This window comes from Athene cunicularia (genome assembly GCF_003259725.1).
Source record: "Athene cunicularia isolate RWA chromosome 4 unlocalized genomic scaffold, athCun1 chr4_part1, whole genome shotgun sequence".
In the NCBI taxonomy this organism is placed as follows: Eukaryota; Metazoa; Chordata; class Aves; order Strigiformes; family Strigidae; genus Athene; species Athene cunicularia.
In genome coordinates this window covers 28,568,300-28,592,135 of record NW_020799098.1, presented here as the reverse complement: position 1 = coordinate 28,592,135, position 23,836 = coordinate 28,568,300, and the positions used below count along the sequence as shown (strand labels likewise).

At 37.0% G+C, this 23,836-nt stretch overlaps 1 protein-coding gene across 4 annotated transcripts in view; it reads left to right on the top strand.

The window, feature by feature from the left end:
* USP46 (ubiquitin specific peptidase 46) overlaps positions 1-23,418 on the top strand; it is a 33,012-nt gene extending 9,594 nt beyond the window's left edge. The window contains exons 2-10 of one of the 4 annotated variants that reach the window (XR_003398202.1): positions 1,934-2,014; positions 2,779-2,992; positions 5,245-5,474; positions 8,872-8,948; positions 14,462-14,545; positions 14,842-15,039; positions 15,858-15,936; positions 16,969-20,455; positions 20,805-23,418. Coding sequence is in view for 3 of the 4 variants with exons in the window: in XM_026846707.1 (XP_026702508.1) it covers positions 1,934-2,014; positions 2,779-2,992; positions 5,245-5,474; positions 8,872-8,948; positions 14,462-14,545; positions 14,842-15,039; positions 15,858-15,936; positions 16,969-17,070 (1,065 nt within the window). In the remaining variant the exon portion in view is untranslated. The other 3 variants (XM_026846707.1, XM_026846706.1, XM_026846709.1) reach the window with 3 other exon arrangements.
* The last annotated feature ends 418 nt before the right edge of the window (positions 23,419-23,836 follow it).

Here is a 23,836-nt window from a genome sequence, read left to right as displayed (position 1 = left end):
AATTTTTTTCAGTGTGGAAAAGCCTTCCTGCAAAACTGGAAAATCAGCCATTTCATTATGTTAGGGGACTTGACTTGAACACTAAAAACGTAATCAAAGATTATCAGGCAAATATCTATCAGTTTCTTCCCTCTTGGGAAGTCCGATGCTTTGCTTTGTACATCTTCGGCAAGGCTCTTTCCAAGCAAAGAAACTAATCGTCATATGGAACTTACATAATTATCACACTGCCATCTCCATTGAAAGGTAGCCAATAAATAATTGCTTTGTGTAAATCATTCCTTTTTCCAAGTTTCTCACTGAGGCTCAGCAGAGCCAGTGAGGACATATATATAATGTAACCCTTAAGCTTTGTGTGGAGCCTTGTGCAGGTAAAGTACTTCAGCCTCAAAGGGAATGTCTGGGAAATCACATATGCTTGTTCTGAGCAAGCATGTGAGAGAAAAGAAGAGACTGGAAAGAGATCTGATAAGGGGATGTGAAGTACAAAATTGGTGTAGCTTTTCTGGACACTGCCAACTTGAAGGAGCTGTTTTACTTTTGAGGCTTGCAAATTCTCAAAGAGCACCAGTGCTGAGTTTCATACAACTGATTCTGTTGACTAAAATAATCTTCTTCTGATGTGTTGAAACGAACTAATAATCTAGTATAGAAAGCAGTGGTGGTGGTAGGTGCAGTAAGGAAACACAAATCAGACTTCGGGGAAGAGACAGGGAAGGGACACCAGAATTATTGAATTTGATTATCAGTAACTTTGAAAAGTTTAGCTAATGAAATCTCTGAGCAAACAATATATTAAACAAACCTCAGGAACACAGAAAATCTCAGAAATTTGCAGATGCTTTATGTGTTGGCATGTTTGCAGGGGCATTTTACATGGTTTTATGAAAGTCGGTCAACTGTGCTGTTCTTGTGTGATGGAAATTCTAAGGTATATTAATGCTTCGCACTGCAGAGCATGCTCAGTAACGAAGTAAATGTATGATGTCAGTAAAGCTGTTATCATGCAGATTAAAAATTGGCTAACTAATAGGTCTTGAATAAATGTATATAGGGAATACTTGTCCAAGTGCAGCATTTTTTGTGAGGTCCTACACAGGGATCTATATGCTTATAGAGTGGATAGGAATGATGACATTTGCTTTGGCAGCTTGCTTGTTTGCTTGGTAATCTAGGCTTGTTTAAAAATGGGCATTTTGATCTAGCAAAATTACAGGTAGCATATAAAATTAGTAGTGTACTTCACAGACTAGTAGTTGTGAAAGCAACTTTGCTGTTGCAGTGAAGATACAACTGAACATAATTTGCCACACAGAGGCAGTGACTAAGAGACGTAACAGTGCTTGGGTTTATGCACCCTTCATTAGATAGAACAAAATGTCAGATGTATTACATTTGCTTTTAATGTTTGTGATGTTTTTACTAGAATTTAGGTGACAGTCTGAAGCCCAGGTAATTGTTAAAGGCTGCTGACTAGAAGGAATTCAGAGAAATTTCAGTAACGCTTAGAAAACCTGCCATATGTCTAGGAACTGGTTTATCCAAAGTAACTTTAAGGGTTTTGCATAAGAGCAACATGTATCTTTATGAGGCAAGAGGGTAATGGGGTCCAGCTGTTCATGTACACAGTAAAAATAAGGGGGATGTGGGTGTGGGGAGAACCACTGTTGTTGAGACCTGTTCACTTCTAATCAGCCATTACTAGAGTGTCCAGGTCAAGCCAACTCCACTACCTAGAACTGCCAATATTTTTATTGGCTCATGTGACTGTCGTGCTTGTCCATTAGTAAGGCAGTTAGCTTGGATAACTATAGCTGAAAGGAAAAAATTAGTTTCTGTCTTGATGTTGTTCATAACTTTGTTTTAGAATCTTAATATTCTAAATTTTTTTTTTTTTTTTTTTTTTTTTTTTTTTTTTTTTTTTTTTTAATAGGGCACCAATGCCTCTGCTCTGGAAAAAGACATTGGCCCAGAGCAGTTTCCAATCAATGAACACTACTTTGGATTGGTCAATGTAAGTACCATTTTCAGTAGGCAAACATACACAGTTTTGATGTTACTTGAACTTTGGTTTCTTCTTTTTTTTCCTCCCCCAATCCTGTTCCAAGGTAGGATTGTGGGTTTTTTGATAAAGTGCTGCTTACATTCCAAGTTTAGGCAAAGTGAGTTGCAATACTGTATCAGATGTTTGAAGATACTTCATACACCCCCAGAGAAAAGTTTATTGTTCTGTGACTAATTCCAGGGTTTAGAACTTACACTTCAATAAAGTGAAAAGTCTATTTTAGCTGTGAAATGGGAGGCAGTGAGTGAGTGATGGAAGTATGTACAAGCTTAGGTACAGCAATCTGCATTAGGAAGAGTTTTATCTGAGAGAATGAATGAGAATGGTGTTTAATTACTTGTTTATTCCAATATAAATATAACAGATATAGTAATTCTTTCCACTGAAAACATTAGTCATTCTGCTACTGAGCAGTAAGACAGAGCACAGCAAGAGTATAATATTAATTTACAGAAACAAGCTTAACAAGATCCACTACAATAAATATATCTCTTGCAAGTGGAAACTTTTACTTTGTATCCTAGTTAATTTAGAACACCATAGGTGTTTTTTTCTGTGAAGTGTCATGGGTGGGTGTGGAAATATATTCCTACAGCAGCTGCATGACAAAATGGCTGGTATGTGACAGAGGCACAGAAGCCAGAAGTTGAATGAAGCAACTAGTTTTATTGTGATGCACAGGGATTAAAACTGTTTTTAATTTTACATGGCAGTTTGGGAACACCTGCTACTGTAACTCCGTGCTGCAGGCATTGTATTTTTGCCGGCCGTTTCGGGAAAATGTATTATCATACAAGGCCCAACAGAAAAAGAAGGAAAATCTCTTGACTTGCCTGGCAGATCTTTTCCACAGTATTGCTACTCAGAAGAAAAAAGTCGGAGTTATTCCACCAAAGAAGTTCATATCAAGGTTACGAAAAGAGAATGGTAAGTGTAAAACTAGAATCATCTTAGACATTCATACATTGATCAGGAAAGTATAAATAAATATTGGGCAATGTGGTCATATTAATCAGATGTTCAGGTTAGATTTGTAAATTGCTTTTAGTACTTTTAGGGGTTTAGATATTAATATTTTAATATCTGTGTACATTATATTATGCTTGAAATAACTGTACCAGGTTTCATAAGTTCCCAGAGGTGGATAAATTGATGACATTTTCACAGCATGGTGGGACAGACTGCACTGTATAGTGAGCTACAGGTAGGAATAGGGTGATGCTCTACTGTAATTTTTAAATTATTTTCTTGTGGAGTAATTATTTTTTGTGGAGAAAGAGACATTGAGGGCAGTTGGCAGTATAGAAACTGTGTGACCTAGGAATGCTACAGGCACCACTAGTCCAAAACACCCTGGAGGACAGGTAACCATATGTATGTGGGGATGTTCAGCATGTCAGCTGTTGTTCTTATTCTTAGAAGTGGTGGGCAGAGTCTTACTTCATGAAGCATCAGGCCCTTTTTGAGTGTTGGGTTGGCAACAGCATATGCCTAATCTTGTAGTAGTTCTGTCTAAGGGATATGAGGAACATTTTGAAATAAGGAAGCCTGCCACACAACTCCATTTCGGTCTTGATTCATATCAGTGTGGGTGGTATGCTTAGAAACAGGGGAGCTTTGAATGAAGAGACAAAGTACAAGTCAAACACCTGGAAGAAATTGCTTTCTGGTGACAACATATAAATGGGTAGACTGTTCATTTTAGAGCAGGCATTTGAAAGTGTGACAAAGTTAGCTCTAATTCATCTAGTGATAAATGCCCCCACACTGTTGGGAATCACTTGTAAGGACTGGATCTTATGTTTTCAGCTCTTTTAAATTAGGGTCACACTTGGTGTGTATTAACCTGCTTATGTGTCCAGGATGAACACTGCAAAGCCGAGGGATCTGTTCAGTATTTTCTGAGGAAATCCATGTGAGATTTTTCAGGAGCAGGGGGATAAAAATACACAGTTCTTGGGAACACAGATTCTTTTTTTTTTTTCAACATGGTGGGCAAATTAAGCCTTCAATGGAGAAGTCTTTACTAAATCACCACTGAGCTATTCTTCCCTCCTCCTGCAAGCATTTCATATCAAAGAGGGCAAGTCTCTGCTCATCAGACTTGTGTGTAAAAAATTAACTTTGTTAGAGGGTGTTATTACTACTATTTGTAGTGGGTTAACCTTGGTTAGCTGGCAGATGCCCACCAAACATGTCTCTCACTCACCTCAGCAGAACAGGGGGAGAAAATAGAATGAAAACAGCTTGTGTGTTGAGGTAAAGTTTAATAAAAAAACCAAAAATGCAAAGTCCACACGCAGAAGCGAAACAAAACCTAAGGAGATTTATTCTCTACCTCCAGTCAGCAGGTGATTCCAGCCACACCCTGGGAAAGAGGGCCTTGGTATGTGTAGGTGTTGCTTCAGAAGACAATTGTCTTAATATTGAATCACGCTGCTTCCTTTCTCTTAGCTATTCTTGCTGAACATGAAGTCACGTGGCATGGAGTATCCCTTTGGTCACTTTGGGTCAGCTGTCCCAGCTATGTGCTCTCCCAACCTCTTGCCCAACCCCAGCCTACCAGCCTTTGGCAGGGGGTGTTGGAGAGATGGTGTTGATGCTGTGTGAGCACTACTCAGCAATAGCCAAAACACTGGTGTGTTACCAACACCCCTCTAACCCCATGTACAAAGCACAGCACTGTATGGGCTGCTATGAGGAAAGGTAACTCCATCCCAGCCAGCCACAGTACACTAGTATGTGTCAGCATCCAACATCTTCAGTTTCCTCAGCCATGTGTCTTACTGTCCAGATGCTGTGATATTCCTAAACATCTGAGGGACTTGCAATATATGGGTGGGAGTCAGTGCTGCCTAAAGTTAGGCATCTAGTCTATGGAATTAATTTAGGATGAGAAATCCTCTTGCTTTCTTCATTGACTGTAGTGGGATCCTACACAGCCAACTCCAAAGAAGAGCGTAACCTTTCAGACACCTGAAGTTAGGTGAGATGAAACCTTCCCCCAAAGTAGCTTCACTGAAGCCAGCATGGCTGCAAAACTGCTCTTCTTTGGCATGATTATAAATACTTTGCTGAGCAAAGCCCAGTACATGTGTTTGGAAAGAAATAATGGATTTAGTTTGCATTCTTGAAGGGAAGGTTATACTCAGCTTTAGAAATCTTGACTCTCTTCACAGATCTCTTTGACAACTACATGCAGCAGGATGCACATGAGTTTTTAAATTACCTGCTCAACACCATCGCAGACATCTTGCAGGAAGAGAAGAAACAGGAAAAGCAAAATGGGAAACTGAAAAATGGAAACATGAATGAAGCTGAAGAGAACAATAAACAAGAACTCACCTGGGTGCATGAGATTTTTCAGGGAACACTGACTAACGAAACTAGATGTTTGAACTGTGAAACCGTAAGCATTGGGATAGATTTTTGTTGTTGTTGACCATTAATAGATAGATACATTTTATATATGTAAATATATGAATCTTTTCAGACATCTGAGAATTGTGGATATTCCTGTAGACTTTACTTCTTGAAGTGAGTATAATCTTTTCTAAACCCTTATTTTTTTAAGCATTACTTGGCTAACCTATGCCAAGTCTTGCTGTACTAATAGCTATCTATACAGTTAAAATCCTTGCTAGTTAATCAATACCCTTCCTTATTACTTTAACTTTGGGAGAAGGTGTTCACATTATTATTCCACGTATAAGTGAAATGTTAAGAGGAATTTGTGTTAATTCAAACCTAGGAATGTGACTGGCATACAGAGGATTTGTTATTAACAAACCATATGGGGTTTTTTTTCTGCTTAATATTTTCTAGAGGATGCTGTCAGTTTGAAGTCTCTTTTGGTTGAAGTATGAATAGAAATTAGTTTTAGTTAGGAAATCAAACTGCAAGCCTCCTATTGATTTCTGTGGTTTTCAGTTGCATGCTCCTACTTAAAGGGAAAAGAAATAATAAATAAAAGTTTCTCTCTATGAGGTTGCTCTGTGAAAGAGTAACACAGACAAGGAAAAAAACCTGGTTTGGGCAGAACTGTGACACTGATTTTCCAAAAAGGTTGGAATGAACCTCATCTAACCTTTGCTTTGTAAAAGGTAGGTGTCAGGGATGAACTAGTTTTCTCAGCTCCTTCTGTAGATGATGGAGATTGCAAAGGAGCTGCTGCAGGAAGCTCTCTCCATCTGTCTCTGGGCTGTTTCATGAAACAGAAAGTTTTTAGCAGTATCAGGTATTCTGCTCCATATAGCTTGTCCTGGCTCCATGGTGTTACTGAGGTATTGCAGTTGTTGGTACAGCAGTCTTGTGAACTGGACCAGCAAACTGATCTGGCCTAAGAATAATGTGTTTTTAACTCAGACCAGTACTGCCACCAGGGAGTTCCTCTAAAGAAAATGCAGCTTTAGGTTATCTGCATTAAGGTGGGAGAAGGTGCCCACAGAAGATATCTTCTGTCAGCAAGCTGAGGTTAAATACCTCATTTTAGAGAGCTGAAGTTAGGTGAGAGAAACCCTACCCAGGTCCTTTCAGGTGTGTAAAAGAATGTATTCTGATATTTCTAATCGTAAAGAATAGGTCTGTATTCCAAGAAAATATGACTTCTTCAGGAATTTGGGTCAGTGAGGGGGCAAAAAAGATGCAGTGGTAGTCAACGTGAAAAAAGGGGTTGTACCAAGTTTGGAACAAGATTGTATAAGTGGAACCACGAGAGAGAGATTGAAAATGGATTCTTTAATCTATATTAACTATAAAACCCCAAGTAATAACAGTAAATTAAAATAAGTGAAAGAGTAGAATTATTTTTTAGCTAACAACCTTCTTTAGAAGATTGTGGCCTAATTCTAAACAGATATACAGTGTTTACTCAGACAAACTGTACTAAAATCAGGATGTGTCCTTGGGTAACAACAAAACTGCACAATAACCTATTTGTAATTCAAAGTGACCAAGCTTTATGGAAAAAATAATGTTAGGTATTGCTGCTGTAGGAAAGCTTGTCTGTAGCTTCCTGTGAATGCAGAAATACTGTATACTACTCAGGATACTTTTCTGGGTTGTTTTATTATTGCACCTTGAAATCTTTGGGAAATAGTAAAATGGGTTAAAAGATATCCCTTTGCTAAAATATTCATATGTAATGCATGAAGAATCATTCAGATGCCAGCAGTTCTTATTCTGATTTTCCACCTACCTTTAGTTTTGGTCTGTATTATTCTAGCTCCAACTAGCTCATCTTCCCCTTTCATTAAATATTTGATGTTCTGAAATCAATAACAAAATTCCTAGCTTCTTTGTGGTATTCAGATGAAACACTACACTTGCCAAAGACTTTTCCAAAGACTTTATTTAACTTCTTTCTTGATATGCAGTGTGTCTGACAGGACTCCAATTCCAGCTGTAGAGACACAATGTTCTCTTAAGCTTTGTTGCTCTATCTTTTGAATTCCAGCTGTATGTTTATACTGCAGTTGATTGCTGCTAGTTGTGTGGTTTTCTGTCCCCTGTGGGTCAAATCATGTCTCAGGGAGGATTTTTGTTTGAAGAACTGCTGTTCATTTTAACTGGGTGTGCATTATGCCTCTTGATAATAACAAAATTCATCCTGCTAAAGGTGTTCCCTGGATTCAGGACTCATATGGGCTGCACTCACCATGTTTATAGGATCTCTGATATAATACAAAGATGAGCTGAAAGTAGTACGTAACATTCACATCCGTAGAATTGCACAAACCTGAGCACGAGGGACTTGTGTCAGAACAATGGACTCACTGAAGTTCTTGATTTGAACTTTACTATCATCTGATTTAGTTATTCTAAGGAAATGCAGTCATAGAAAGCAAAATATGGAGTGTTCATGCAGCATTTTATAAACAGAATTAGTTGTTATGAATATGACTAAATTCATGTGCAGCAAGTAATTCTGCAGTCTTTTCGACTCAGTTGACAATTACCTGTTTGGATGATTTTTTTTTTTTTACATCATCTTCAGGATTTAAACACTCTTAAGTGAAAAATCATTTTCAAAGCAAAAATCAAAATCTGTCATTCTGAAAAATTTTTGGCTTACTTTATAAAATAAAAACTATTTATTAGAATTTTTTTCCTCTCATTCTGTCCAAAAAAATAATGGCAAAACTGAAATGATTTTGCAAAATATTATTATTTTGCCATTTTTACCTTTAATCTTTTAGTCAAAGTTATTGACCAGGAACAACCTTCAGTGGGGAAATGCAGCTCTGTCAGCCAGAAATATAAGGCCAGCCTTCTGAATGCTCACTGGAGAGAAAACTTAAAGTGGTTAAATATGACATTTCTTGACAGATGTTTGTTTGGAAAATATCTTGATTACATCCTTAATAGTGGAAATAATTATGTAGGGCATAAACTATGGTTATATATTGTGATATATTATACAAAGGGTAAATAAAATTCCAGTAAAATAAGAAACTAGGCTGTGTTGCATAACAAGGGGACATATGTAATGCACCTGTCACAGCTAATATAGGGGATGATGGTCCCCCATTAGTGAATAGTAGACTGCAGTCACTGGCTCATGGTTGGTGGGCTTGCATAAGTGGAATGGACAGAAGTTAAAATATATGAAACCTGTATTGGTAGAGTTACTAATAAATATAGTGACATTGGCCTAGAAAAAAATTTAAATGCATTGGAATGAATTGGTTTTGTGTCATTTCTGCAGAAACTGCTCTATCTTTAGCATTTGAACATAGGTATAAACAGTGTTTAAATGTATGGCATTTTACTAAGTCTCTGTTTTACATGTATATTTTTTGCAACAGGTTAGTAGCAAAGATGAAGATTTTCTTGACCTTTCTGTTGATGTGGAGCAGAACACATCAATTACACACTGTCTAAGGTAAACGAATGCATCTCTTTGACAGACAGTTCTGTCTGACTTTGTTAAATTTTCTAAGTCTCATAGGTACAGAAAAGACAAGTAGAATAACATTGGGTTTTGAGCTTTACCTAAGCAGAAGTACTGTAAACTGGATGTTTCCTCTAATGGCAAAATATCCATTAATGTATTTTGGTTTACTCACTTTCTCTTTCAATGTATGTGTTTGAAAGAGAAAAAAATCATCTCTTGGGGAAAATAATTGATTGCCTTGTTATCTGGAAGAATTGCTATGGAGTAATAATTGGCTTCAAAGGGATTTAAGTTTGCTTATCAGTAAGCTTCTACTCAAGTGCTTTGTTGATTAGGACTTATGTGTGTATTAAGTGTATGCTTTGCAAAATGAGTACTAGAGTCCCTAGAGAGCAAAAGAGTTCAGAAGTCTACTTTTCTGCCGTGTAAGTTTCTTCTTCTGTGTCTCATCCTAAAATTACAGGGTCTTTTATTATAAGTTTCAATTCTGCTCCTAGTATACTCTTAACTATTAAACAAATACTTCAGAGATCAAAATAATTTTCAGACTTGCATGGATGACTCATCTGAGAGATTTAAAATATCTGGAGTTTTGGCATTGATACAATAAATCAGTACCTAGATTTAACACCATATGTTACTTCTCTAAGGTAATGATTATCAATTAGTTAAATTACTCTTTCAAGATCCAAAATTGCTACCAAGTTTAAAATTGCATTTAAAAGTGATTCTGGAATGCCTAGGAAGGGTTGCCTGGCATCTCACCCCGAACTGAGAATTGGAGAAAGCATATGAGCTACTAACCATTTCCTGAGTCAGAAAGCAGTGGTTTCTGTGTGGATACCACAACTGTACTAAGTAACTTCTGCCACATTTTAAAGTGCTAGATCCAGTAAATTTCTTCTTTCTCAACTTCTGTTTTGTCTCCTGTAGGACACTGTAGTAGTTCTTAGCTCTCAAATAGTCCACACTGCAGTAACTAGCCTAATTTTAAAAGGTGAGCAAACTGAAGAGTGGCTTTGGAAATGAGTGCATTATTTTCTTTCTTTTTTCCTGTTGTCTTTTTGTCTGTTCATGGTCACTGATAATTGAATCAGTATTGGTACTACAGACTTTTGTTTGCACATGTTTAAGTTCTTCACTGTAGCTGCTATGTTGAACTTATTTTTGTCAGCATTACTTACCTTTCCCTACAGTGTTCAAAGTCAATTGAAATCACGACATGCAAGGAGGCTGAATTGTGCATCTTCTGAGGTCCTTTATAACCTGAATTATTATTTGAAAATACAGTTACTGAAGACTGATCACTGACTTTTTCTTACTCTGGTGAACTTGTTAGAAACTGTTTCTGTACATAAATTACCATGTGTCCTTCAGCATTCTCCAATTTTTAATTTAATTTCTTAGTTGTTAAGCTTCCTGGAAATGTTTTGTTTGGAAAGGCTGTTTTATGCAAAAGCACAGAGCACTTCAGTAAAAGTACCAGTAGTATTTCTACTACTGAACAGCCAGTGGCTGTAGCTTCCGATGTGGAAGAACTGCTTCTGCATTACTGCAACCAACAGGTGAATGGTGGAGTTGAGAGAAACCCCAAGAGGTTAGTTAGCCCTATCTCCGCCTCAGACAGCATGCTTGTCCAATCTGTTCCAAAAGTTTTTTCAGTAGTAGTATCTCAATTGCCTATCCCAGTTCTTCCTGTTCTTAATACCAACAATTTTTTCCTGCTGTGTAACATGAATCTTCCTTGTTTCAGTTCAAGCCCATTTCTACTTGCTCTGTGTACTCAGGACATAAACCAGAGGTTGCTCCCCTTCCTCTTAGCAGCAGCCTTTTACATACAGGAAGAATGTCATCACTTTCTTTTTAAGTTAAACAGCCTAAGGTCATTCCACCTTTCCTTCACAGGCTATATTCTCTAGTTCTCTGCTCATGTTCATTACTCTTCTGCCTTCTGTCCAACTGAACCTCACTCTTGAACTCTTATCTTTCTTGAAATGTAGTTGCCTAAAGTTAAGCACAGTATTACAGCAGAGATCTACACAATCCTGAGAAGAATGGATGCCCTAAAAGTTGTTTATACATCCCAGTATAGCATCTGCCTTTATTTAACAGCATAACATGTTTTTTTCAAGTTTATTTGTCATTTCTTTTTAAAATAAAGGGAAGCAAACCCCCAATTTTTCTTTTCTTAGGGTGGGAGGTGCAGGATGCTATTTACAGATTAAACAGAGAGTCATCATCTATCATCTATTCTGATTGTCTTTTATACTATCAACATATCTACTTCTGTTTAGAAAACATATATTTAGTTAGAATATGTATTTCCTCTCATTGCTCTATGGCATTATGCAGTATCAAAAAAAGTAGAAGTGCTTTTGTGGTTTCTGGTAATAGGAACAGTCAAGTTATTACTGTTTCTGGAGATTTTGCTGGTTTGGTTTTGGGTTTTTTTGAACAACTGCTTTGCTGTGTCTTTACAGCTTTAAGTGCTTCTGCACTGAAAAGGTAGATTAAAGAAAAACTGTGCAACATTTAAATAGAATGTATTTCTTTACTGCTACGGATGAATGTTCTTTTTAGTTATTTCTGTAGCTTTTCAGATTAAAAAGGTCCTTGTGTCATAAGAGGTCCAAAGAATACAAGCCTCTGGCATAGTCTAACTCCACAGGGTAGAACATTGAGCCTGAAGCAGTAGAAATCTGATAACAAATATAGTACATATCCATTATTTTTATTTCCACTAGGAGTTGCAAAGTTTACCAGTCCATTTGATCCTGACTTTTAACTAGTCTGCTGGTGCTTTTTTGTTCCACTAAGAATTTTCTCATCTCTTAAAACAGAAAATTTGTATTATTTATATATAAAAACAATAGAAAACATCTTTCACACTGTAGCATAGAGGCTGTAGAGAGACAGACTGTGGAAGCAAAGGAGCCAATGATAAATTAGCATATCTTGAGCAGGTGTATTTAAAAATTCCTTTCTCCTGTTAAAATACCATAAAAACAGAATGCAGATTGACCTGTTTATGGAATAGGAAAGAGTTAGAAATGTCTTGATACTAGCTCTGCAGTTGTAGAGAAAAGTTCCTCCTTGTACATGCAGACTTTGTGTGAACTCTAGTCAATGATCTGTTGTTTTAACTGTTCAACATCTAATAGAAGTGACACACTGAAGATTCTCAATTGATAAAAGAGCTACTGAGGTTGCAGTGGTAAAAGTCAGCAAAAGCATCTAATTCTCACCTGCATACGTCCCTTCCTCCAAGGAAAGAATTACTGCTTATAAATATGCCACCAGTTTTGTTCCTGGTACAGAAAAAGGAATTAATATGCACTGAATAAGTGAATTAATAGTGCCTCTAAATTCTGTGACTGTGCTTCACCTGCTTTGGAAGAATAAGGTAGCAGCCTGTCAGGTGGAAATAGAAGACAAAAGAACAAATGTTAAGGGACATGTAAGGGAATGTCCCTCAGCTTGTCAAGTATTTGCATATTTCTCTGGCTTTGTCAGATATAATTCACATAGCAGTCAACTTACCATTTAAAATGTTAGATATTATTGGTTTCAGAATAATTAATATATTTTTAAAGGAATTCAGAAACTCTTTGTGTTTAATTCATTTTCATTGAGGTTTGGCATAGAACAAACTGGGATCTATCAAATTTCTACCATCTGTACGTGTTTCTTTATGTTAGAAAAATAGTATTTCCATTGCTTCACTTTGAGGTGGGAAGGAAACTAATAAATTCCACAAGTAAGGTTGTTTGTTTGTTTTTTTTTTAATTGAGACTTTAGACTTTGAAAATAAACATCAGGCTCTTTCCTTAACAGAAGACCTAAAATTTACACAAGCACATTCTACTGAATCTTGCAGCATTATGCTGCATTATATAACTCAGCTCTATTTTTTTAAAAGTTTCAACTCTTCACTTATGATTCCCTGAAAATTACCATGTTTTTCAGAGGAATTGGCTGAATTCAGTTAATTTTGGTCTTTAAATTCAAATATGAAATCAGATATCAGAGATCAGTGTCTACCACTGAAGCAAATCCTTTCCAGCGATCATGTTTTATTCTTGGTTTAGATAAAAAAAAAATATGATTCAAGTTTTGTTACAACTTATCTTTCAAGAGATGTATTTTGTCCTAAATTTCAGCACTTTCTTATCAAACTGTTTAAGACCATATAAAGAAAAAAAAACTAATAAAAGAATTCTCAGTTAGTATAAATATTATTCAGTTATATGAAACGTCTCTTTGTCATGCTCTGTCAACCTTAAAGAACTTAAGACTTGAAAATGGAAAATCCTCCCCTTTTATGAAGTTATGTAAATAACTTCTAATACCTATTCCTTGGCAATCTATATAGTCTTCAGGTCTCCCATCTACCCCTGTGGTGATGATGCCAGGAAGAAATAATCAGACAGAATCCTCCCTTTGCCTTTGTAAGATGTTTCTGGTGCTGCCTAGTATGAGAGTAGTCTGAATTTATAGACAGTGTGGTTTCAGTCCCTGTGCGTGTGAACTGAGGCAGCAGAATGGAGTTTGTTGGGTCTGAATAGGTCTGAATTTGTCTGGAGTTCAGAAATCTATTGGGTACAATGTAGGTGCAATCAACAGGAGACTTCTGTACTTCAGATACATCTGTTTAAGGGTCAAAGTCACAAGAAAACCTGTGTGCCTGAAGTGGAACATAGGTGTTTATGTCTGCATTTACAGTTCTCCAAATACCTGCTCAGCTGCAATGTAACACTAAAGGTGACAAAAAAATTACTGTAATTTTTTTGACAGTTAAGTTTTTTTTAGGTACCTAAAATTCTGCTCCAAAGCATACCAGCACTGTGACTTCCAACATATCTTTTCTGTGAACTGAGAGGCACTGTTAAACCAGCCTTCCTCTGCCTCTCTCACTTCAAAAGCTCGATCCAAGTGTATTTACTTAATTGGGATTTACAACATTTTCTATACTAGCTGATGCTTTCCTTTTTACACAACAACAAGGTACAATCAAATAACTTGTGGATGAAACTGATGCAGAAAACTGAGTTAAATTTATTTCTTCTGTGTAAGAGGATTCAAACTTATATCACAGAAGAACATCATAAAATGTGAGCTATTGGGGGATGACAGAAGTGCACTTGAAGCTGTTGAAGCTGCAAATAGTTTTAAAAGGGATTGGATGGATTGAGTGACTACACCCAAGTCTAGGCAGCCCCTTGACTTGTAAGAGACCAGGATCTAAGTCCCATTTTGACATACCTGACCCTCCACCTATATCATATGGAGGGCCTCAGCTCCTAATACAGGGCTGTCGTAGAAGCCAGATACCTTAAGTGCTGTTGCAAACCCCAGCAGAGTTGCTTTAGATGTTTTAGAAAACTGGGCTCAGTGGAGAGAGAATTTCATCCTCTGTGTCTTTTTAGGGTTCCAGTTAATCAGCCCAAGTGGGGCAAAAGCATTAAGATCCTTTAAGAACTGATAATTGTATTTATTTACAGAGACTTCAGTAACACAGAGACATTATGTAGTGAACAAAAATACTACTGTGAAACTTGCTGCAGTAAACAAGAGGCACAGAAAAGGTAAATGAAGAGCAAACTATTTCACCCCATCCCTCCTGGGCTTTGACAAATCTCCCTGATATTTGTTGTGTTTAGATACCTCAAAGTCTTACACCACAGCTGCATTCTCTGTGTGGGCTGGAGAACCTACAGGCAGGTTCATAGCTATTACATGTTTCTTAGTGTAGAAGCTACTGCTAGTTGGCTACTGTTACTTACAAAGTGCTTTTATAATGCAAACATTTACTCATTAAGGAGGGACAGAATGCCTTGGAACTGATCAGGTCTTTATCATATATTCTCAAATGGTTTCACAGGATGAGAGTAAAAAAACTGCCAATGATTCTTGCCTTACACCTCAAGAGATTCAAGTATATGGAGCAATTGCACAGGTATACTAAGCTGTCTTATCGTGTAGTATTTCCTCTGGAGTTACGTCTCTTCAACACATCTGGCGATGCTGTCAACTTAGATCGGATGTACGACTTGGTAGCTGTTGTTGTTCACTGTGGAAGGTAAGATACATTCATGTATATCTCGAGCTATTCCCAGGCATTTGCCAAGGGCAGAGGCACACCTGACAAAATGTGGGGAGAGTGGGAGGGAGGATGTAAACCCTGCTGCTGCCTTAGCTTGCCTGTGTCTTGGCCTGAACCTCTTAGCCACCCTTCCTCATAGCAGATCTGTACTTGTTTAAAAAATAATGTCTCAGGACTCCAGAAGTCACAAGATGGGCTTAAATTAATGGACCTGTCGCCTTCCTCATTAAAGACCCTGTAAGCCAGGACTCTGTGAGGGTCAGATGCTGCTGGCGTGTAGACCCGACAACAGATCACCTTGGTCTCCTGTCAAGACAATGAAACTTACAGCTTTAATAAAGCTTCTCACATATGGGGTATTGTCAAATATGAAACAAACAGAAAAATCCTTGGGACTCTAGGAATACAACTTGTTGTCACTCTAAGACTTATGTAACTAAATATTCATGGTTGATAGCAAAAAATTTTCCCCCTTAAATTTAGTTCATAATGTTTTTAAAATATCTGCAGTAGTTGATGCCTGCCATGAGCAAATTCTTGAATGTTCTATAGGTTAATTTGCAAATGGTTGTGGCACAGAGGGAAACAACACATCTAGGTTTCAGTTGATGAAGTCTTTGCAACAAGTCAGTAAAAAGGTGAAAGCATTTACCTTGTACCACCAGGTATGGGTTTACTATGTTCTTCATAAGCTATAATTCAGTCTGCTTGCATATAGAAATGCAACTTATCAAAATGGCCTCAAGTAGTATCCTCTAATATTTTGGGGTTTGTGTTTTTACTTTTCTTTCCAGTGGACCGAATCGGGGGCATTATATTACTATTGTGAAAAGTCACGGATTTTGGCTTTTGTTTGATGATGACATTGTAGAGGTCAGTATGCTAAAGTTCATGAGCACAACTTTTGTGTTCATGTTCTCCTCTCCTCTGTTCTCCTCTCCTCTGTTCTCCTCTCCTCTGTTCTCCTCTCCTCTCCTCTCCATTTGGGGTTAAAATTCTGATCCAGATTTGCGTATAGATTATTAGTCTGCAAAGCCATAGTTGGGTTGTAATGTGAAATTTAGCTCAACTCTGTTAGGAAGCAAAATTACAAACAAAATTATTAAGCCTGTAGTTCATACTCTGTAGGAGGGGGTTGTTTTATTTCAGAGCAACATCAAATGTTTTTAATATCAGACTAAGGTTTTAATTTGGAATGTTTTCTATAACTAATGAAATCAATTTAATTAATTAAAACCTAAAATATCCATGAACTATGTTGCAATCCTTGACACTATCACTTGGCAAAATTGGACTTGGTAAAGCTAGCATCACTGTCACATTTTAATTTTTGAACAACTGGGAAGAGACGAGAAAGTCTGGATTCTATAGCTGATCTGGGTTTGTCTGAATGTGAATTACAGCAGGATCTGGCCCGCAGCTATTACAGAATCTGTCTAAGCATTCTGCAGTTCATTCCTAAGCAAACCCTCTATGTGGCACCTTGGCAAAACTGAACTCTTGAGTCTGATTTCCCAGGAATAAATCCAATAGAGAAAGTAGAGACTGGGACATTGGATGGGACATGTCTTGAGAGGGTTTCTGGAAGTTGCAGAAAGATGGAGTCATATTTATGTGTTTTAGAAACGTTCACTACTGCATTCCAAAGAGTGTCTCTGTTATTGGAAAAAGCCTAATCCAGTTTGCTTCACTGAGTCAAACATTCCTACTGATTTCTATGAGTGAGACCAGTAGGGCTTACCCCCTGAACATTACCCTTCCACTGCTTAAATTGCTAACAGAATTTGCTAATTGCTACCCTGAAACAATTAACTGTATTTGTCTTTTGTCTTTATACAGTCATTTAATCCATATTTGGTATTTCTTTTACCTAACAGCACATTGAAGTTTATATTTATCTTGCAGAAAATAGATGCTCAAGCTATTGAAGAATTCTATGGTCTGACCTCTGATATATCAAAAAATTCAGAGTCTGGTTATATTTTATTCTATCAGTCAAGAGAGTGACTTGGCAAACTGTGACAATTGCACACCATGATGCTGCACGCAAAAGAAGGTGATGGCCCCCCTTGAACTGACTTTTACACAGACCACATCTTGTACAGCTGAACAACGATACACTCTGTCTCCTGTTAAATGGTTTATGTGATATTGACTATAACTGTCCTTTTTTTGACATGCGGAACTTTGTTTCAGGGAGGGTGGGGTTGTTTGTAGTTTTTAAGTCTGATTGAAGAGTTAATTGCAGTCAGATTTTAGTGGAATTTATATGGACTAACATTTACAGATAAGATTTGGATGTCAACTGTTAAACCCAATCCAGCTAGAATAGTATTTTATATGGAAGTGTTCATTTCATTTAGGGCAAAATTGTTTAAAACTTTCTAAATGGCTTGGGGTGTATTGATTTACAAAACATTCCTTTAAGTACTTCCTGACATACTTACCCATTTTAAGTGTAAGCAAAAAAATCTGTTTCATGATGATCGGAACCGTGGTTGTATAGGGGATTTTTTTACATGTTACTCTCTGCTGCAGAAAAGATATTCTTCCAAAACCATTTAAACTTTGGATGATAAAAAACTTTCAGTGCATAACCTCTGGACCTAAAATTCACAGAATCATCTAGGCTGGAAAAGACCTTGAAGATCATCTAGTCCAACCATTCACATAGAGGGATTTAAATTACAGTGGAACTAAGTAATTATGTATGTCCAGTCATTTTGTTTATCATGAGATAGTAAAGATGAGGTAAGATTTCAGAACTTAGGGAGCACTAGAATAAAGGGAGTAAGATGACACATATGACACAGAGATAAATTACATTTATAGAGATTGACCTTATCTTTCTGTTGAAATTATATCATGGGTTGTTTACTTAATTGAGTTTGCAGAGATTGTGATACTGTTCACGTATAATATATCCATCAGGACTGAAATTACACAGTCCATTTAAATAAGTGTTGCTTGTACAATAGATGTCACAGCTTGATCCTGCAATTTTCTGAACATCTGTAGGTTCCATTTTAATATCTCAAGACAGAGTCAATTTCTTAGCAACATAACATAATACATAACAACCATTATTTTACACACACTGTCACATTATCATCTCTATCATTTTGGCCAGATTTGACAGTATTTGGGTCACCACAGAAATAGATAGGGCTCTGGAGTGTCTGATTTTAAAAACATCAAAAGACTTAGTGCAAAAGTCTTGGTTTGTGAATTTGGTTGGCACTGGTCATACACTCTCTAATATAATTGCTGAACTCACACACTGGAATTTGACAAAGAATGAATGTAGAAGCAAGTATCAAAAGGGTATGAGAAGGGATTGACAGCAGGTTGAAGCAGTGGTAATGCTGAGTAACTACCTTGCTGGGTTTGACAATTTCCTTTCATTACACAATTCTTGAACTTCAGTAGCCAAATTCCTATTCCAATGAAGTCAACAGCAAAAGCACTATTATTGTCTTCAGGGAACAGACAGTTTTAGTATTTACAAGGAAATAATCTCGAAATTTATTTTTACCTGTTACATTTCATTCACTCTCATTAAGTATTTATTAGACAATGTTGCTTTTGGTCCTCCTGTTCTTTAAGAAGCCTGTCTTCCACTTTATGGCTAACACTCCATTTCAAGAAATGGCTTTTGAAGTGCAGCCAAATCTCATATTTGAGTCTTCTGTAGGAAAGATAATAACTTTTTTTCACTGTAATCTACTCTGAATGTGAAATATCTTTTGTTAAATAATGGTGAAGATGAAGTAATAGCTTCCACTGTAACATCAACTGCAGTTCGGTTGGATTTATCAATGGACATTTTGTAAACTAAGGAAATGTAGCACTTTACACTGAATGAGAAACAGAAGTGGACTTTTCATCTAACATTATTTGTGATTTATCATATTACTATACTGATACAAGAAAACAGACATAGAATGTAACCCTACAGTACATACTTGGGTGAATAATAGTAGTGGTGTACATCGAGCACTCATGTGAATGAAGGCTGGTATGCAGGCTCAAGACAAGCGTAACTGGGATGCAGCTCTAGTTCTGTTATTGATGTTAGACTGAAATGTTCCGTCTCTAATACAGAAGACAGATGTCTAACAGGAGACTTCAACTCTACTGAGGCCCAGGAGCTTTTCCACTGAAAAGCTAAACCTGCACATCCCTCTTTAATGTGTTTATTTATAAGCATTCAGATTTTTCCATACAAAAATACAATAATCACTTGCCTTTTACAATGGGTAAGGTTTCCTCTTGAATGAAGGCACTTTCTAGATCAGCATTAGCCAGTGCTGGTCCAAAGGTCTGTACTTCACAATTTACTACTGAACATTCTTAGAGCATTCTTCAGTTTAAAAACAAGCAACAAAAATATATATATTCTTAAGGCATCATTTGAATTTATATGAAAAGTAATTTTTAAAAAAATAATTTTTAACTCAGTTCAATTTTAGGAAGTGTTTTCCATATGTGAATTGATTTTTTAAATGTTAATAATATTAATTAATATTTAAATGCTAAGGTACAGGATAATAATCTTTAGTTTTCTCCAGCTTCAAGACAGCTCTAGGTTGTAAAACATACAGATAATTGCAGTATGTTATTGAGAGTAAAATTACTGGAATAAGCCTTTCCATAAAGTATGAAAAAAACATTTAAAATTCATGCTAGCCCATGGAAAAAAATCACAGCATTGGTATACCAGTGGTCTGACATCAACTCTGAAAAATTGTGCAATACACATTTTATGCTAACACCAGCTAAACTAGTCTTGACCTCAGTCCAGCCAAAGCTGTCCATCATGGCTATATGAATAGTGCTAGTCTAGGCAGCACAACTTCTCTTCTGTGTCAAATTAAGCACATTCACACTGGTTTTGCAGGATTAGGACCCTCACAGGAACAATCATATGATGTAAAGTATTTTAGTCGATTAAAACTAACTTTAAAAAAAAACATAATCCTTTTTCTCTTATGCTTATGTATAGATTTCCAGTCCCTTATGAAAGAATGGAAAACTATCTAGGTCAATAAAACCTTTTCATCCAGCAGCTAGAGAACAAAAGTGTAGCACAGATGTCTGACAGTATTCTGTGCTTCCCTAAAATGACTGTTTTTGTGGTGTTGGGTTCTGAGTATAGTAGGCCTAATGACATCTGAAGTTTTTTACCTGTTTCACACGCTGTTGCTGAGATGCGTTGTCCATTTATAAATCTTATTACTGTGTTCTTACTTAGAAAAAAGAACATTTCTGACCTGTGCTGTTTTTCCATGGAACCCAATGAAGCACTGCAGTGCTGATGAATCAGTTAACTTAGAGGATGAGCTCAGACCTCAACTTTTATGTTTCACAGAACAGGCTGTCAGGATTTTATGTAAGTTCTATTTTGGGGACATAGCAAAGGGAGGCAGAAGAGGGGAGGGATGGAGAAACTATACCAGTGAAGCAGAACGCCTTGTTGAAATTAAGTCCCAGACTTGCTCCTGTCAATTTTATTTTAATAATTTAGTTAGAGCAGTAGATTACATCTTAAAAGTCTTGTTCCTTTAACAGTTGGAGTAAAGAAAAAAGCAGTAGGTGTTTCCTTGCACTAGATTTAATGAAGATATTAAAGACCTAACTAAGCTGAAACTGAAATTCACATTACATGGTGGGTCCTAAAGTGCTACCACAACCTGTCTTTTCTCTTCAGACATTACATTTCATTCATCCATCTGTTACAGCATCATGTCCTTGGGACCTGAGCCGACAACTTGCAGCTGCCAGTGATTTGATGCCTCTCAGCAGCAGACCCTTCTTGTTTTGACTCTGTTTTGCTGCTTGTGGCTGATAAGTGTGAGCAGTATCTTACAGCAGAATGTGTACTAGAAATTTTAAGAAATTTTGGCTGTGTACTTGTACTTTGCTAGTACCTTTTATCAGTATTTGTTTTAATTTATTTCTCTTTTGTTGGTCTGTTATTGTATTTGTATAATAACTTACATGGTTAATATCAGTTTTCTGTTTTAATTTTTATGTACTTTGATTTTTTAAAATGTAATCAACCTAAGCACTTTAAGCAACAATGTCAATATTGTGAAATTCCAATCAGCTTAACATTTTGCCTTTGTCTTTTTGCTTTTGCAGCTGTTTGCTTGTGATCCAGCATCTCGAATTACAGCCCAATTGCCATTTTTAGGCTTGTAGTCCTAGTTGGGTTATAAATTTGAGAAGCCCAGATTTGTTTGTATGTATTTATGTTCATACCTAACAATGATGCAGTATTTACTGTGTGTCTGCTACACATAGCAGTATGTACCTGATGAGTTGAACTCAGAGTGCACATTTCACAGCCTTTTGTGCACTCTGCATGCTAACTTATCTGAGAATGACTGTAATACTTTAATCTGAGGCACAGTTATCAATGACTGTAATTTAGAAAAGCTCCGCTGCTCACAGGAAAATTATTGGAGTTAGCTGTCAATAAGCTGATGATACAGGTATTGCTCTCTTTGCCCTTTTTTCTGTGCTCTGTACAGTCTCACATATGAATAATCTTAAGAGCTGCATTTATTCTTGGCCCTTCTGTGAGTATTAGGCAGGAGAACAATCTTTTTGCGTCTTCCTTCTCTCCACTTTGGGCTCATATGAAGGGAAATGATAATGAAGTAGGATAAGTGCTGATGTAAAAAACCCCAACACCATCTATCAAAGACACTGGATGCTTCTTAGAGGCCAGCATCTGTGGTAACCATATCAGAAAGTCACTGACTTTCTGTGTTGCTAATGCAAGGGTTAGTCTTAGTTTATAAGACTTCATATTCTCTTTGATCGCTGAAAAGACCAGGGCTTTCTCCTGTTGCATCAATGCTGTTGCTGGGGTGTTTCTTCTCAGTTTAACATGGCGCTTAATATTTAAATAGCCCTTGGGAAACCTCGATAGACACCCTTTTAATTTCTTTCAGTTAACATGCATTACTTCAAAGGGATTGATTGAACCTGTCCACAAGATTTATTCAAATTAACATACTCCTTTTGCATATGAGGTCAAATAACACCTATCAGAAGGTATGTGCCCACCTGATGGGACCATCTGGGCTAAGCCCACACTTTTTTTACACAGTAATGATTCTTTGCCCCCTAGGAGGTTTGCTTGCAAGCTTTGCCTGAATGACTTAATATGAAACCGCACATAACTCCCTTTATTCATGGTTTCAGTGTTGCTATAATTCTCTAATAATTCTGCTTCATTTGGTTATCAAGAGTTGGACTCTTGCACAGTGTAATATAAATTAACTTGTGTGTGCCATTCACAGTGGTCAATTTAGCAGACTAATGCTCATGAAGGCTGTGCAGGTGGCAACTTCACTAAATGTAATAATAAGGAATAAGTAAGTGAGGAGCTGGACTGGCATGCAGCTTCCTAACCCTCAGCTTGTACCCAGCTGAAATTGGTGCTCCATCCTCTAGATAATCTCAAACCTTCCTCTAGGGGGTCCGAAGTGGCAGGAGCAAATCCTTTGTGAAGACACCTTGCAGTTCACCATAACACCTTGCTTGACACACTAAATAATTAATGAATATTTGCAATCCCTCTTTCCTCGCTCCCCAAAACCTCATTAGTAGGTATACATTCCTTAAAGAGGCTGAGCTTAAGCCTCAGCTTTGTATTTGCAGCAGTGTTCATATTTGCAAATGTCCCAAGACAGATATTGTTCACGTACTAAATTGTTTCCTAGTCATCTCTCAACAATCATTCTAACAGCAAGAGCAATGTCTGTGAAGCCATGTTGCAAGTTCAAGTGTTTTTCCTGGAGACAATTTTCTAGCTTTGGTGGATTTTGCTAAAGAAGAACCAACACAAACTCCATAACGTATCGATGACTCTTCAGGAGTAAAGTCACCATATGCTTTATGAATATGAGTGTAGGGTAGGGGGAAGAAGAGGAAGAAATATGGAAAGGGATGGGTTTTCAGAGGCTCTGAATATGTATATGTTTGTAAATATATAGTCCCTCTCTACCTTGTCAAAACAATGCAATCATAATAAAAGGACTTAAATATTTTGTGCTAGTTTTTTTAATGGAGTGAGAGATAGTACAATTACTAGGCACACAATTGGGACACAAAAAAATGCTGAATTTCTAGTAAAGTGTACAATACACGGTGTATGTGTACAGTTGAGTATCTGCTCTTTTTAATCATGTACTTGTAATTAAACCGTGCACTATCTGCAGAACTGTAAGATAAATTTCATGTTGGTTATTAAGGTTGTAACATTAAAAACCCAGTATTTTCTCCTGTTAACACGTTTATATTTTACATAAAATAAACTCCCTAGCTGATCTTGCTTCCATTTTGAATTCATCTGGAGCCAGACTAAGGCTAAACATTGATGTTGGTTGTTTCACAACATGCTTCTGAATGTCAGGTATCTGTATTCTTACAGATGGCAAGACTGCTGATGCTTGCTTTTTATTTCATTTAATGGCGTCATCGCATTTTAAGTGACTTCAGAAAATATTTCACCACCTGCCTTCTAACTGCCTCTGAAGTATCTTAAGGGAACATATTCTGCATGCAGTTAGTGAGTCATCTTGGTGGAATATACATATAACTGTGTGACTGAGCTGTACCTAGTTAAAGCACAGTACTGACCTTGCCAATGTTACTGAGAATAACTAAAAATGAATAGAATAAAAAGCAGCCAGAATTGAACTACCTTTTGCATCAGGGAGCAACAAGAACCCCAGGCCCTTTAGCTTGGGATTTTGTC